Source organism: Phacochoerus africanus, chromosome 1 (genome assembly GCF_016906955.1).
Source record: "Phacochoerus africanus isolate WHEZ1 chromosome 1, ROS_Pafr_v1, whole genome shotgun sequence".
Taxonomy (NCBI): domain Eukaryota; kingdom Metazoa; phylum Chordata; class Mammalia; order Artiodactyla; family Suidae; genus Phacochoerus; species Phacochoerus africanus.
Genome location: NC_062544.1, coordinates 157611860 through 157628651, shown reverse-complemented (window position 1 = coordinate 157628651; position 16792 = coordinate 157611860). Strand labels below are relative to the sequence as shown.

General features: G+C 34.9%; 1 protein-coding gene across 1 annotated transcript in view; it reads left to right on the top strand.

Moving 5' to 3' along the window:
• Positions 1–16792, top strand: part of STAG1 (stromal antigen 1) — a 415995-nt gene that overhangs the window by 382268 nt on the left and 16935 nt on the right. The window contains exons 23-28 of the mRNA XM_047782999.1: positions 1748–1840; positions 3756–3930; positions 6421–6560; positions 9811–9912; positions 13130–13278; positions 14589–14717. Coding sequence (XP_047638955.1) covers positions 1748–1840; positions 3756–3930; positions 6421–6560; positions 9811–9912; positions 13130–13278; positions 14589–14717 — 788 coding nt within the window. The remainder of the gene's footprint in view (positions 1–1747; positions 1841–3755; positions 3931–6420; positions 6561–9810; positions 9913–13129; positions 13279–14588; positions 14718–16792) is intronic.

Below are 16792 nucleotides of genomic sequence, written 5' to 3'. Positions count from 1 at the left end.
GGCCTCACTTAGTGGGTTAAGGATCTGGCATTGCTGTGAGCTGCAGTATAGGTCGCGGATGCCTCAGATCCTGTGTTGCTATGGCTGTGGTGTAGATTGCCAGCTGCAGCTCTGATTCGACCCCTAGAATGGGAGCTTCCATATACCACACATGCAATCCTAAAAAAGAGAAAAAAAAGTTTCTTATTGCCAACAGGAAAATAGCCAAATGATTTAACACGGTGTTTTAAATAGTCTCCTGATTAAATGAAAATTGCTCCTCTTTTTCTTTTCTCACCGATCCTTCCTATTTATGCCCCAAATACAGTAAATTAAGGTCTCATAAAAGCACCCCCAGGGCTGAACATTCTATGCCCTCTGGAACACCATTCCCTATAGATAGATAATTTTTAGTTGTTATTCAGAACTCAGCTTTATCTTCTTTGGGAACCTTTCTGTGACCACTTTTTACTGTGTTAGGCTTTCTAGCATAGCACTCTTGACATCCTTTAGCAGCTGCGTGTTCTCTTGTCTATTTCCTTTAATGCGTTGTGAGTCTTTAAAATTAAAGAAGTGGTCAAGGAAAGTCAAGGTTTGGTTATTGAATGTTCATCTGCAGGAACATTAAAGGTTCCGGAGGCAGTGTCCTTTTTACTACTCCGCACAAAATATGTTCTTATTCCTTCTAAATACTGTACTCATTTTAGCAAAAGGAAATATGTATAATTTTTTAAGTATCAGTTTTGGGATGTGAAGATCCCAAAAAGGAATAAACTATCATCTGTACAAAATAGAGTAGCTTAAAGAATTCTAGTTTCGTAGAGTACTTTTTTTAGTGATTTCTACATCAGCCTATGGTCATTTAATTACTCTTCATTACTGTTTTAAATATCATAATACTGAATTATCTGCATGCGTCTTGCTCATTAGCCAGTGAGAATAGGAGCTCTATTATCAGACAGTCCTGGTTTCAAACCCTTGGTAATAATAACTGCTTCTTCTAATCAATATAAACACTAAATTATGTAACAGCCCTCATACCAGTGCTTGGAACATTATACATGCTTGATAAATTTAAATTTCCTTTCATACTTTTCAAATGTTTCATATCAGGTATTATATGGCCATCTGATTAAATCCTGTTCACCACTCCAATCTTAGATTAAAGTTCATCTTTCTATGAAGCTGCCTCCAGCTTAGCTCTGTCTGGTACAGTTAGAATTAATACTCCTCCCCCCCCAAAAAAAGTGAACACTTAATTACTCTCTAATTGTTTTAACTCCCTGCTAAGATGTTAACACTGAGTATATAGACACTACTTTAAAGCTCTCTCTTTTTTTCCCTTGACATTTTGCAGAGTGCTGAGAATATGGGAGAAATTCAGTACACATTTGTTGCTTAAATGATTTTTCCAGTGTGCTGCTGTGCTCCCTCACTTTATCACCAGCTAGTATTTGTTATAGGGATGACTAACAATTTTAATATTAGCCTAAGTAAACCATATTTATAAAGGAAAATATGTTGGAGGAAACCATACTGAGCATTCCAAAGCTAAGTAGAACTGAGTATTTGGGATTATCTGTTTCCCATTTCCATTAAGATAAACTAGGAAATAACTATATGATTTGCTTCCCAACATTAAATTTGGTTTTATGAATTGCTTTAACAATAAATCAGTTTGGCTATTTTCCATTTATTATTTCTTTTGGATCAGTTTTTTTTTAGAATACTGTAATTCATGGTTGCAAATTTGAAATGTGTCTTACAGGAGGATTTGTTGGTATTGAGGAAAACAGTGAAATCCTTTTTGGCTGTTTGCCAACAGTGCCTATCTAATGTTAATACTCCAGTGAAGGAACAGGTAAGAAATTATCAGTTAAGAGCGCTCAATAAAAATAACTCAAATGTATTTAAAAAAGCAGTAAGAAGGTGTAATTTTTATGGCAGTTCTTAGCATGTAGGTCTGTCTCTAACATTTGTGGGACCTGTGACAAGAATATTTAAGTTATAAAACAAGCTAACAAACCTGTTATAAGTGTTTGTTCCTTAACGAGTTATACCTTCATAATGGCCTGGAAGGCTGGGTTTCAATTTAGAATTCTTGATTCTTAAAAGTTCTATGCCAGAACTTGGAGAGTTAGGGAACTGGTATAGGGCTCACTTTCTCATCTCACTTTCAGCTCTTTCCCATACGAGGAAGAACTCACACGTGCATGTGAACTTTTCAGTCCACATATCCGAACTTAGTCAACATCCCTCAAACAGACGCTCCTTGATTACCCTGGGGCCTGGGAGTACGCAATGGGGATGCATTGTGCCTAGGAAAGATGCCTGAATCCCTGTCCCTGAACTGTAGTGTAAAGTAGGGGTATAGCATATACCATTGGTCCACCAGACTCCTCACCCCTTGGAAAGTAGCATAGCTCAAAGACAGTCAAAGTGGAGCCCAAAGGCAATACCGTTTTCATGAAGTGATTTTGTAAACTATTTAACTATACTGTTCTGTTAGGAAGTACTTTTATAGAAAACAGATGTACCTTTTCAGTGTTGTTTTTTATTAGGATATTGAGCTAGAAAAAGAGTCTTTATCTGTTAAAGAATACAGTAGTATGTTACCCTTTGCTGCCTCTTCATACAAATGGGTTATCACAGGTCTCTTCTTTATTAAGTTATCAGTATCTTATTTAAAATGGGAACAAAAATGGTCTTTCCTAAACCTTATTCTCAAAGCCTTCTGAACTCAACCAACGCTAAAAAGTACCTAGCTTAGCACATTTAAGCCAGAAATTCAGTGTTTCTACATCATCACTGTTTGGTGACATCTCAAAGTATGGCCTCAATTTAAAAAGTGTATTTCCCTGGTTTCTCTTCATGCTCTCCTCTTTTCAAGTGACTGTTTCTATATTTATGTATTTCATGGTTGTGTACCTAGAATATGAACTACTCTGATTCTTGTTGGAGATGGACAGCATATAACCATCTCCAGGATACCAGAATTTTTTTCCATAGAAATCCATTTTTAAAGGGGGTGTGAGTGGATTATTTAGTGCTATCAGAGCCCTCAGTCATTTTATAATAAAAATCTTTCAATTTCAATAAACCGTTGATACAGGTTTATTTCATTCCATCCATTAAATAGGATAAATTTGGCAAAATAACTATACTTTCTCTGTGGGGATATGTACTGAAAGTTCTCTTATGTGATTACATTTGTTGGGAAGCTTTCAGTTACTGATTTTTATGTGAATGATCTTGAATTCAGTTTTAACCTATTGCTGAAAATTTTTGTTTTACATTAGATTTTTTTAAAGAAGAATCCAGAATAATAGCTTACAGATTATAAAGTACTACATTATAATTTATTGAATTATACAGTTTGTGTTAAGAGTTATGCTTATTGTGTGATTAAGCAGTATGTGATTGATTTCTGACCTCTCTCCTTATTGTATCAATTTTGTACTTCTGGAGTTGAGGTTAACTTATTTTTTATAAGTTCAAATCAAAATCTCTTAGCTATTTTGAGTTAATACAGCCAAATTAAAGAAATAGGTTATATTTAGGATGATAGGAAGTCTTAAATAGGACTAGTATGTAATGAGAAAAAGTAATTTTATTAAGTTTGGAAATTAAAATTAAGTAGCTGCAATTTGAATACTCAGAATTTCTATTATGGTACTGTTATGTAACTTTAATTTGTTATATTTTCATTAACATTGATTTGTAGTTATAGCTGCATTTGTACAATATTTTACTGATGAATTTCTTTTGCATTCCAGGCTTTCATGTTACTCTGTGATCTTTTGATGATTTTTAGCCACCAATTAATGACAGGTGGCAGGGAGGGCCTTCAGCCTTTGGTGTTTAACCCAGATACTGGACTTCAGTCTGAACTCCTCAGTTTTGTGATGGATCATGTTTTCATTGACCAAGATGAGGAGAACCAGAGCATGGGTATTTGTAGCTATCATCTTGTCAATATTGCTTTTGTTTTACCATCCCCAAAATATATGAGAAAAAATTCAGTCCTAAAAAATATTAGAATTTCTCTCTTTAAAAAAAAATGTTGGGGAGTTCCTGTCATGACCCAGTGGTAAGAAACCCAACTAGTATCCATGAGGATGTGGGTTCGATCCCTGGCCTTGCTCAGTAGGTTAAGGATCCAGAATTGCTGTGAGCTGTGATGTAGGTTGCAGATGTGGCTCGGATCCCGTGGTTGCTGTAGGCCAGCAGCTACAGCTCCTATTTGACCCTTAGCCGGGGAACTTCCACATGCCCTGGGGTGAGGCCCTAAAAAGACAAAGAAAAAAAAAGTTAATACATTCATGTAATTCAGAAGTCAACACTGAATATATTACTAGTCCCTCCTCTAACATTGTACCTTAGAGAGCTCTCCCTATTACTACATATATAAACTTCCTTATTCTTATTCTAACAGCTACATAGTATTTCATTGTTTTAACTATAACGTTATTTATGTTATTCATCTCATATTGACTGATGTTTGGCTAGTTTCCAATCTTCTGCTATTGTAAACTATGCTATAATGAATAATTTTGTACACTTGTCATTTCCCTCATATATAAAATGTATATTTAGGATAAGTGGCTTTTTTTCCTAACTGAACTGGGCCTAGGTTCACAGTTTTTCCTTAAAACCATCTGAGTTCCTTTCTGCTCCTTTGTGGTCGCCATGCATTTCTAAAATTTAAAAAATATGACTCATAAGATACTAGGTGCTAAAAGAATGTTATCAGACTCACCAGTCAAAATTGTGCTGAGCATGCAGAATGAAAACTTAGGAATATAAATAATTTTAAATAAAGATTATATAGAATAGGTTATTTGTAAAATAGATGACTTAAGCTCTCTAAAATAAGATTTGTGGCATATCAGATCCATAAATCTACTTGGTGCTATTAGGATGTTTTTTATTTAACAGAACATTTTAGAAAGTACTGGACTATGAAATGAAATGAAGTATTTTTATTTTGAATCAACATTAATTTCAGGAGGTAAAATTTACCTGCCACTCGTCTTAAACAAAAAGATTTCCAGCTTCTCAAAGTACTGATGATTCATAACTGAACCAGTTAGTAGAAAGGGAAGAAAGAAATTGAGAGTAAGGGGTTTTTTATGGATATATACGTGCAAAGAAGAGAAGGAAAAACACTGTCCCTAAATAAGGGCTGGCCAAGATGTGAAAGGGTCAGTACAAGAGCCTGAAACAAAGGTGTTAACTTTTGTCATTTGGAGTCTTGCAGAGAAATTTTTCTTAGGATTAGAAATACAGGAGTTCCCTTCGTAACACAGTAAAAACGAATCCAACTAGGAACCATAAGGTTGCGGGTTCAATCCCTGGCTTTGTTCAGTGGGTTAAGGATCCAGGTGTTGCCATGAGCTGTGGTATAGGTTGCAGACTCGGCTTGGATCCCAAATTGCAGTGGCTCTGGTGTAGGCCAGCAGCTACAGATCCAATTACCTTAGCCTGGGAACCTCCATATGCCACGGGTGCAGCCCTAAAAAGACAAGAGAAAAAAAAGGAGTTCCTGTCGTGGCTCAGTGGTTAACGAATCCAACTAGGAACCATGAGGTTGTGGGTTCCATCCCTGGCCTTGCTCAGTGGGTTAAGGATCCAGCATTGCCGTGAGCTGTGGTGTAGGTTGCACATGGCGGCTCAGATCCCCTGTTGCTGTGGCTCTGGCTTAGGCCAGTGGCTACAGCTCCGATTACACCCCTAGCCTGGGAACCACCATATGCCACGGGAGCGGCCCTAGAAAAGGCAAAAAGAAAAAAAAAGAAAGAAAGAAATACATAAGCCTGAGAATCTTAAAAATAAGGAATAAGCACTACTTGTTTTGAAAGTATTTAATAAGGTTTTGTTTCTAAACATGTGAGTATACATAACATGGTTTGTAAAATATACTTTATTCCTCAGCTTACAATGTAACCATGTTTAGAATAAGAACTGAAAACTAACTCCTCCATATAATTTCCATTATTCACTCCCCATATATTTTTCTAAAAAAAAAGTTTTTCCCTGTGTCTTAAAAATTTCCAGGTATTTCTTCTCTGTGGAACTATATTAGCACATAAGGAATATTGAAATAAGAAAAGATAGCATTTTAAAGGTAAACAGACACAGTATTATTATGACAAAAATATGTCAGGAAAAAATCTATATATGCTTTGTTTCTCTTACTCAATCTTTGCTATGACAGTATCATAAAAGATAGGTACTTTAGTGCCTACTAAGTATTTAATAAATGTATAACTAAATACAGTACCCTAAAATAAACAGTAATAAAAGTAACAGTTTTTATCCATCTAAAACTGACTTATACCTATTTGTAAGGTTATAAGCTTGTTTTTTTTTTATTATAGATTGTCTACATTGTTTCACTTTTTTGCCAAAGTTCATAATTAATTTATTTTCTGTGGTTAGAGGGCGATGAAGAAGATGAAGCTAATAAAATTGAGGCCTTACACAAGAGAAGGAATCTACTTGCTGCCTTCAGCAAACTTATCATTTATGATATTGTTGACATGCATGCAGCTGCAGACATCTTTAAACACTACATGAAGGTATAGTTTTACATTTTTTATGGGTAAAAGAATATACATACTAATATCATTTCATATTCTTATTTTTCCCCTTCCATCTAAGTGGCAGAGAAGTTAGCAACTAAAAATGAAACGATAATGAATAAACTAAAATTGATAACTTTTACCTATGTATTATTGATGAATTTCTGACATATTTAAAATTTCTCTCATAATTTTTTATAACATGTCCATTTATATCAATTCCATAAAGTAGGAGTTCCTCACATTTATGTGAAAAAAATTCCTTTTTATTTTCATGAGAAAGCAGTGCTTCTTCCCTATAACTCTCTTCAGATATATTTATAAGTGTGCCTACTGTGTACCATGCCACCTGCCAGGCACTAGTTACAGAGATTTTAAAATTCCTGCTCCAGAGTGGTCTACAGCTGGAGATAGTCAAGTAGCTTAGACAGTTGCATTTATACAATATAATAGAGGTATGTACAGGGGTTCCTGGAAATATGTAAAACAGATAGTCCACTCTTCAGAAGTATGAGGGTTAATGAAAATTGCGTAGAAGTGGCTTCTGAACAAGTCTGATATAATAAGCATAAATTAGTCAAGTAAAGAAGTAATAGGAGGACTCTTAGGTAGATTGAACGTCATGTACAGAGACACAAAGGAAATAAATTGTTTGGGGAAAATGCAAGAAATTTGATATAGCAACATAGATAGCTTATGGCAGTGGAGCCAGGGGTAAGATTTAAAGAAACTGAGAGGTTAGACTTTAGATGTTGTGTGAGAAGTTGTGATTTTTCCATGAGGAGGTGTGGAAAGGTTTTAAACCATTCTTCATATGACAGGATTTTAATAGTTACTCACTTACTGACTGTTCTCCTTTCTGTAAGTCCATTTTGTCCATTTTGTTTCTGACCCTCAAAAAAAGCAGTGCTCAGAGTTCCCACTGTGGCTCAGAAGTAACAAACCTGACTAGTAACCATGAGGACATGGGTTCAGTCCCTGTCCCCACTCAGTGGGTTAAGGATCTGGCGTTGCTGTGAGCTGCGATGTAGGTAACAAGTGGCTCAGATCCCATGTTACTGTGTCTATGGTGTAGGCCAGCAGCTGCAACTCTGATTCAGCCACTAACCTGGGAACTTCCATATGCCACAGGAGCAGCCCTAAAACAAAAAAAAAGAAAGGAAGTAAAGAAGAAAAAAGCAGTGCTCAGAAATCCTTGATACAGCTGAATAGGCACAATTCTCATCTTTTTAGCTTTTTCTCATGTCAGAGATGGTATTTTATTTTGCCCACATTCAGAATGTTGTGTATGCCACTGATTCACTTATGTCTTTATCCATGTATGGTACATGTATGTACCAAGTATGGTACAATTCTAGTTATGACGTAGGAACCAAGTCATCATATTTTGCTGAACACCTGCAATCTGATGAGCACTGTGTTGTTAACCGGAGGTTTAAATAAAACATGATTTCTGGGAGTTCCTGTCGTGGCACAGTGGTTAACGAATCCGACTAGGAACCATGAGGTTGCAGGTTCGATCCCTGCCCTTGCTCAGTGGGTTAAGGATCCGGCGTTGCCGTGAGCTGTGGTGTAGGTTGCAGACGCAGCTTGGATCCTGTGTTGCTGTGGCTGTGGTGTAGGCTGGAGCTACCGATTCGACCCCTAGCCTGGGAATCTCCAAATGCAGCGGGAGTGGCCCTAGAAAAGACAAAAAGACAAAAAAAAAGTGATTTCTGCACTTAGGGAGGTTACAGATTAACCAAAAAACTGAAATGTACCCATATTATATAACATGTTAATATTAAATAGCTGCCTATGTTCTATGCCAGTTGTATTTGAGACACTGTTCTAAAGCTTTTACATTATCTTTGTTGATTACAGTAACCCTGTGAAGTAGGAAATAATATTATCATTTACAGATAAGGAAATTAAGGCTTGGAGAGGTTAAATAACTTTCTAAGATCACACAACTATTAAAGTAGCAAAAACTGGCATTTGATTTTAGGTTTGTCTAGCTTCAAAGCTTAGCACTTTCCGCTAGACCATAAGGCTTCAGTGTGATTATTGTAATAATGGATGTACAAATTGCAAAGCAAGCCCAGATATGGTCTTTAAGTGAGCAGCCAGAGAAGGCTTCCAAAAGTAATATCTCGACAGAGTTTGGTTGGATAAATACGAGCTTACCATGGTTTTTCCTTGTCATCCCTTAACAAAACTGCGTTGGTTTTAAGATAAAAGCTGTTATCTAAAACATTTATCATCCTTAACAGTTTTTACCCACCTCTGTTCATTATAGGCATTAATCGTTCCTATAAATATTCTAATAGTTGTTTGTTGTTCTTTCTTATATATCCTTGGCTTGTTTGGCTTTTGCCTTACTCGTCTGTGAGGTCATTAAAAATCTGAATTTATTATTGATCTATCTTTTGAATGACTTCAGTGCTCTCATGTTTCTCTTTTTATCTGCATTGAGATCATTTTTTAATTGCACTAAAAGAATGATTCTTTTGAGATATTTCCTGGGTTTTTTGGTTTCCTTTTTTTTTTTTTTTTTAACCTCACATCGTAGAAGCACACCCATCTTTTTGAAGATTATAAAAATCCAATTGTCAGGCTAATATACTCACTTTGCTAGCTAGGTCATAAGTTTTAGGCTTTAGCCAAAATAATATCCAGATGTAATATTCTCCTAATTATTTAATCACAAAATTCTTTAAATCCTGGGTAAAAAAAAAATTGAATTATAAAGAAGTCAGTGGCTTTATTTTTTATATTGTAATAGTAAAATATAGACATATTGGGGGCGGGAATGAGATAGATAGTACACAAAAATATTAAATGAAAAAGTTAAGTCTGTTACTCTAATCTGCCCTTCCAGATATTTAGGCCCACTCCTCAGAAGTAAGCAGTTTTAACTATTTTGGTTTCATTCTTCGGGAAGTTTCTATCAAAAGTTCTCTTCCTGATTTGTCACCTTTTAAAATGATGTCTGTTGAATCCATGTTGTAAAAAATGAGGAATTTTTCTCACTTATCTCTTCTTCGCTTGGGATTCCACATTTTTTAGTTTTATTATTAGTTCATGATCTTAAATATCAAATGTATATTTCTTTAGCTATAGACAATACCTTTTAACTGTCATTAGGTTTTTAAGATGAATAGTTAAAAACCTCTGTATTCACCTTTCGATTTCTTTCACCAACCTGTTCTTTATCTCATAAATTGTTAACAGTTTTAAAGCTATGTTTTCTTTCTTTTCCTCACAGTATTACAATGACTATGGTGATATTATTAAGGAAACACTGAGTAAAACCAGGCAGATTGATAAAATTCAGTGTGCCAAGACCCTCATTCTCAGTTTACAGCAGGTAAGAAATTTGAAGGGGGAGTTCCCATTGTGGCACAGTGGTTAACGAATCCAACTAGGAACCATGAGGTTGCCGGTTCGATCCCTGGCCCTCCTCAGTGGTTTAAGGATCCAGCATTGCCGTGAGCTGTAGTATAGGTCGCAGACGCAGCTCGGATCCCGTGTTGTTGTGGCTCTGGTGTAGGCCGGCAGCTACAGCTCCAATTAGACCCCTAGCCTGGGAACCTCCATATGCCGCGGGAGCGGCCCTAGAAAAGGCAAAAAGACAAAAAAGAAAAAAAGAAATTTGAAGGGAACGAGATAAAGAGTAGAATTAATATTAAGCAGTTCACTTATTATATGCTAGGTATCTTAATAAGAGAAGGGACAAAACTAGTATCCAAATAAGAAAATATGTCACACATATTGTCTAAATTAGATTCCTAGTAAATGCCTAGTATTAACATAGAGATTGAGAGGTAGGGGCTGGCTCATAGGTATGTATGTATATATTTAGTCTATGATAAAAGTCTCATTTCAAATGTGAGGAAATGTTTGGGCCTATTCAGTAAATGGTGATAGGTCCATTGACTATGTACTTGGAAAAATAGCTATTTATAGCATATACCCAAAATTAACTACTAGTCGGACTGTATATAAATGTTAAAAATTTAAAGGTTATAAGAAAAATAAGAGGATATTTTTATATCCTAGAGTAGGGAAGTCCTCAGTAAGGAAAGAAGACACAAAGTAAAAAAAAAAAAATTTATAATATATAAATTTAAATAGATTTATGCATCAGCCAGCACTCCAAACAAAATTTAAAAACAAATGACAGATTGTGGGAAAGTATTTTTAATCATATAGAGAAAATACTACAAATCAGTAACAAAGGTAAATAAATCCTATACAGAAGTGAGCAAGTGAAAAGCCACTTTTCAAAAGAGGGAACCTTTTTAAGCAGTAAACACAAAAAAAGGCATGGAGTTCCCACCGTGGTACAGTAGGTTAAGGATCTGGCATTGTCTCTGTGGTGACCTGGGTACAATCTCCGGCCCAGTGCAGTGCATTGCACCCTCAGCTGTGGCGTAGATCACAGTTGTAGTTCAGATCCCATCCCTGGCCTAGAAACTTTCATATGCCTTGTGTGGCCAAAAAGAAAAAAAGAAAAGAGGCATAGTTTTATTAATAATTAACATAATACAGGAGTTCCCATTGTAGCACAGCGGAAACAAATCCAAGTGATCACCATGAGGTTGCAGGTTCAGCCTGGCTCAGTGGGTTAAGGATCTGGCATCAGCTGTGGTGTAGGTTGCATATGCAGCTTGGATCCTGCATTGCTGTGGCTGTGGGACAGGCCAGTGGCTGTAACTTGGATTCAACCCCTAGCCTGGAAACCTCCATGTGCTGTGGGTTGGCCCTAAAGAAAATACTAAAAAATTAAAAATTAATATAATACAGATTAAAACAAGGAGACATTTAACACTGCTGAACAGATTGGCATGAATTAAAATGATTGATAATACCAGTGACAGTTAAAAATGTAGCAAGAAAAGATCCCTTGTGAAAGCAGTTGCTCTTACCTTCTTGGAATATAATTTGTCAGTATATTTCAAAATTTAAGATACATATTCCCTTTAAATCAATAGTTTTGCTACTTAGGTATCTACATAGATACATGCAAATCTGAGCAAAGATATATATGGCAAATATATTTTATTGTAACAGTCTGTATAATATTGCAAAATGGGAGATAGTTTAAATGCCCATCAACAGAATGGTTAAATAAACTGATACTCTGAAGTAGCTAAAAGATTTTTAAGACAAAATAATAAGTGAAAATAGCAAGTTTCAGGACAAAATATATAGTACAGTACCATTTATATAAAAATTAAAGCTTTATGTATGTAATATATTAATGTGTCTAAATTGGTCTAGAAAACTTTCAAACTTCAACATTGGTTACCTTTAGAAAGAAGAATGATATATAGTTGGAAAGAGAAAAGAGAACTTCCACTTTCATATTCCTTGAATTTTGTACAATGAAATATATTCTTTGTATTTATTTTAAAGATCAAGGCTATTGTATACAACTGTCTGGGAAAACATTTTAAATTTTGAGACTTGATAAACAATTACCTGAATTTGAAACTCTCTGGAAGAACTGCCGTTTCCAGTCATGGCAGAGTAAGCAGTTTAGGCCAGTCTACTGCCAAAGAAAACTAAAAATCTGGACAGCATAATTAATAGACAATGAGCTATTTCAATGAAATGGTGTGGTTAGAGTGAATTGAGAGATTAGGAGATGAGGAAGTGAAGAAAACAAATGTAAACAATACTTCTTAGGATCTTTGCATAAAGAGAAGGAGAAAAATGCATTGGTTGCTGGCAGAGGAGATGGAATTAAGATATTAGGGTTGTTTGTGTGTTTTTTAAGATGCATGCCTCTAACAAAAAATTTAATGACGGAGAAAAAAGTAGTAGCACAGGACCAAAATCACTAAAGTAGGTAAAAAGCAGTGAGATACATAAAGTACATAAGGAGAGAGTGGCTTTAGATGAAAGCTTAGACTATTTATTCTTCTCTCATAATAGTAAGGAAGGCAGATGTGTATAGATTCATTTTGTGTCTGACTTTAGTGGCAGAATGATGATTGCTCTTGAGTATTCCATGGTTTTGTTTTTATTGTTATTTTGACACAATATGCATAATATGTATGTAATTATAAAACTCCTCCACTCAGTTTAAGACCTTATTGGTATATTTTATAATTGGATAGGAAAAATCACTCCATATATCTAAATGAATTTTTTACATAATGTCCTTGTCTAAGATGTAATAAGTAAAAAAAAAAGTTCTGAATCCTATATTTTATATATTGCCTTTCTTATGAAATCAACAAAAAGAACACCTAGATGTTTATGAATAAATAGTATATTTGTAAACGTGTTTCTTTTTCCCAACCCAAAATGCATTCCTTTTTGGTTAAAAAAAAAAGGAAAAGAAAAAATTATGGTTTGCTTTTAATCATTAGCATGAAAATGAGCTCAAGAAATAGTAGATCATAGTAGAAGACTTGGAAAAGGGAAACAGTGTGGCTACTGTTAATACAAGGAAAGAACTATGTATTTTACCATGTGCCATATAAATACTTTTAAATTATATTGCCTATTCTAACAATAAATTTAAAATATTTCTTAGCCATAGGTTTTTCCCTTTTTTTTTCTCTTTCTACCAGTTGTTTAATGAACTTGTTCAAGAACAAGGTCCCAACCTAGATAGGACATCTGCCCATGTCAGTGGCATTAAAGAACTGGCACGTCGCTTTGCCCTTACATTTGGATTGGACCAGATCAAGACACGAGAAGCAGTTGCCACACTTCACAAGTGAGTTAGCTAAATAAACACTTATATACAGACTCTGGTTTACTGGAATTTAACTGAAACAACTGTTTTTTTAACCAACTGGGTTTTTTTGTTTGTTTTTGTTTGTTTGTTTGTTTGTTTGCTTTTTAAGCACCGCAACTACGGCATATGGAAGATCCCTGGCTAGGGGTCGAATTGGAGCTACAGCTGCCTGCCTACACCACAGCCACAGCAACGCCAGTTCCGAACTGCATCTATGACCTCCACCACAGCTCACAGCTATGCCAGATCCTTAACCCACGGAGCAAGGCCAGGGATCGAACCTGCATCTTCGTGGATACTAGTCAGATTTGTTTCCATTGAGCCATGACCAGGAACTCCCTATTTAACCAATTTTTAAAGTGACCAGTGTTAGAATTTTCAAGGTATAAGAACTTTAGAGATTGTCTAATCTAGTGACTCTCAACAGGAGGGTATTTTTTTTAATTTGAAAAATATTTACATCATCCAGCTTTTTTCATCTTACAAATTATAGAAAGGAAAGTTTAACAAAACAGTCTTGTCTAGTCTGTCAGTGAGAAAATGTGAGAGATACAGGTTTAAAAACACTGTGCAGGGGAGTTCCCGTCGTGGCGCAGTGGTTAACGAATCCGACTAGGAACCATGAGGTTGCGGGTTCGGTCCCTGCCCTTGCTCAGTGGGTTGACAATCCGGTGTTGCCGTGAGCTGTGGTGTAGGTTGCAGACGCGGCTCGGATCCCACGTTGCTGTGGCTCTGGCGTAGGCCAGTGGCTACAGCTCCGATTAGACCCCTAGCCTGGGAACCTCCATATGCCTCGGGAGCAGCCCAAAGAAATAGCAAAAAGACAAAAAACAAAACAAACAAAACAAAAAAAACACTGTGCAGTACTGATTTGGCCAACCTCATTTCATAACAGAAAACTGAATGGCAAAGACTTAAAGTAGCTTACAAAAACTCACGTGGATGCTTGGTGCCATGATCAACTCTAAGAACCAAATTTTCTAGCAATCTAAGTATTTTTCCAGAGTATTCTGTTGTATCTAAAAGGTACACAGAGGAATTTAGCCTCGTGGCTGTTTAGCTATTTTTTATATTTTTCACAACTTTAAAGTTTTCCATTGTAAATAATAACATTAAATAGTATTATAAATATGTCATACAAATTAACATCATTTTACCATGTGAATTTATCAGATTTTACTACCTTAATAATCATTTTGTCATCTTCCCAACTAATTTTGAAATTCTAGCCCATTAAAGAATTATACTAGCTATTTGGAAAATTAAGCCAATATTTTCTTTTATTTCAGGGATGGCATAGAATTTGCCTTTAAATACCAAAATCAGAAAGGACAAGAATATCCACCTCCTAATTTGGCTTTCCTGGAAGTACTAAGTGAATTTTCTTCTAAGCTTCTTCGACAAGACAAAAAGACTGTGTAAGTTGTACACATTGCAGTAAAAGTGTCTTTTATTATGACACCATTGTAATTTTAAATGTTTAATTTTTGAGAAAAATTAATCATCTAGATATAATTACTCTTGATAACTTAGGCTCTGATAGTTTAAGGGACTGTACTTGTCTTTCAGACTTTTAGATAGTTATTCTTTGACTTCTCCCTTTTCAGTACCCTAGAATTTGCAAGATCGAATTAAGCAAGTGGAAATGATTTCTTATTCCCTAATTCAAAGATGTATGAACACTGGCTTAGCCATTATGTAACACTTTCTTCTTTCCTTTTATGTTTATTATATTTTAGTTTTACTTAGTATTTTGACTTATTCAAGAAGATCGAAGGCTTTTCTTTATAATGCTTTTCAAGTATTCCGCTTTCTTTTGTTTAAATGTTCTCTCCATTATTGCAGGTGAGGTTTTGAAGTCTCCAACTATTTTTATTGAATTGTTAGTTCTCCTTTCAATTCTCAGTTTTTGCTTCATATGTATTTTGGAGCTCTGTTGTTAGGTGTATATATATGTTCATAATTGCAATGTCTTTCTGAAAGACTGACTTTTACTTATCACTATAAAATGTCCTTCTCTGTCTCTAGTAATTTCTGTCTTAAAGACTATTTTGTCTGATACTGGAGTAATCACTCTATCTCTATTTTAGTTATTGTTTGCATGGTATATAGCTTTTTTTCCATTCTTTTACTTTCTGCCTTTCTGCCTTTGAATCTAAAGTGTGTTTCTTATAGATAACATATACAGGCATATCTTGGAGTTGAAAACTTCAGTTCCAAACCACTGTGATAAAGTGAATATTATAATAAAGCAAGTCACATGAATTTTTTGTTTCACGGGGCATGTAAAAGTTATATTTACATTCTGCTCTAGTCTGTTAAATGTGCAATAGCATTATCTCTTAAAAAACAATGTCCATACCTTAATTTAAAAATGCCTTATTCCTTAAAAATACAAACCATCATCATACAACACAAGGTTACCACAAATCTTTCAAACACAATATCTGCAAAGTGCAGTAAGCAAACAAGCACTACAAAATTAAATATGTCTGTAGTTAGATCATGCATTTTGTTTTAATACAGTTTCTGCCATTATATGTCATTTCCTACATCTCTTTGTCTATATTTTCCCTCTTTTATCACCTTCTTTTATATTCAATGGATATTTTCTAGTGTAATATTTTAATTCCTTCAGTAATTTTTAGTTTTTTTTTAGTTTTCCTAGATCTTAAAATATACACCTTAACTTAACAAAATTTACTTCAAGTTTATTCTAAAGAAATATTAAAGCTTTATTCTTATATAGCTCCATTTCTTCCTTCCCTTTTTTGTGTCATTACTGTTACACATACTGTATCCAAATGTTTCAAACCCAACAATACAGTGTTATATTGATTACTTGCTATAATCATATGTCTTTTAAAATAAGCTGAGAGAAAAAAGGGAGCCAGGTATATATTTATAGAGTGTTATATTAACCTTCTCATTTACTGTTTCTGGTTCTGTTTCTTTCTGTGGAGACCTACCATCTGGTATCATTTCATTTCCTTACTCTAATATATCTTTGCTCTCACCCACTTTTTTTGTGTATGTATATTGTCAAATATACATTATATGTTATTGGCCCAACACATGGAAATCCATATTGTTTTATACAATTGCTTTTTTTAAAAGTGAAAAGGATAAAGTAAATATGCAATTATCTTATCCTTTATAACTACTTGGTAATTACCCTTCAGCACTCTTTGTTTTTTGTGGAAATTCAGATTACTCTCTGATGTCATTTGCTATCAGCCTGAAGAACTTCCTTTAATATTTCTTATGAGGCAAGTCTTCAGCAACAAATTCTCTAAGCCTTTGTTCGTCTGGGAGTGTTTTTATTTCATCTTCAGCTTTGAAGTGTAAGATTCATGTTGGATAGCTTTTTACTTTCAAGACATTAACTATGTTATCCTGCTGCCTTCTGACTGTGTCTGATGAGTAGTCAGCTTTTAAATTTATTGAACTTTCTTTGTGTGTTATGAGTTACTTTTCTCTTACTACTTTCAAG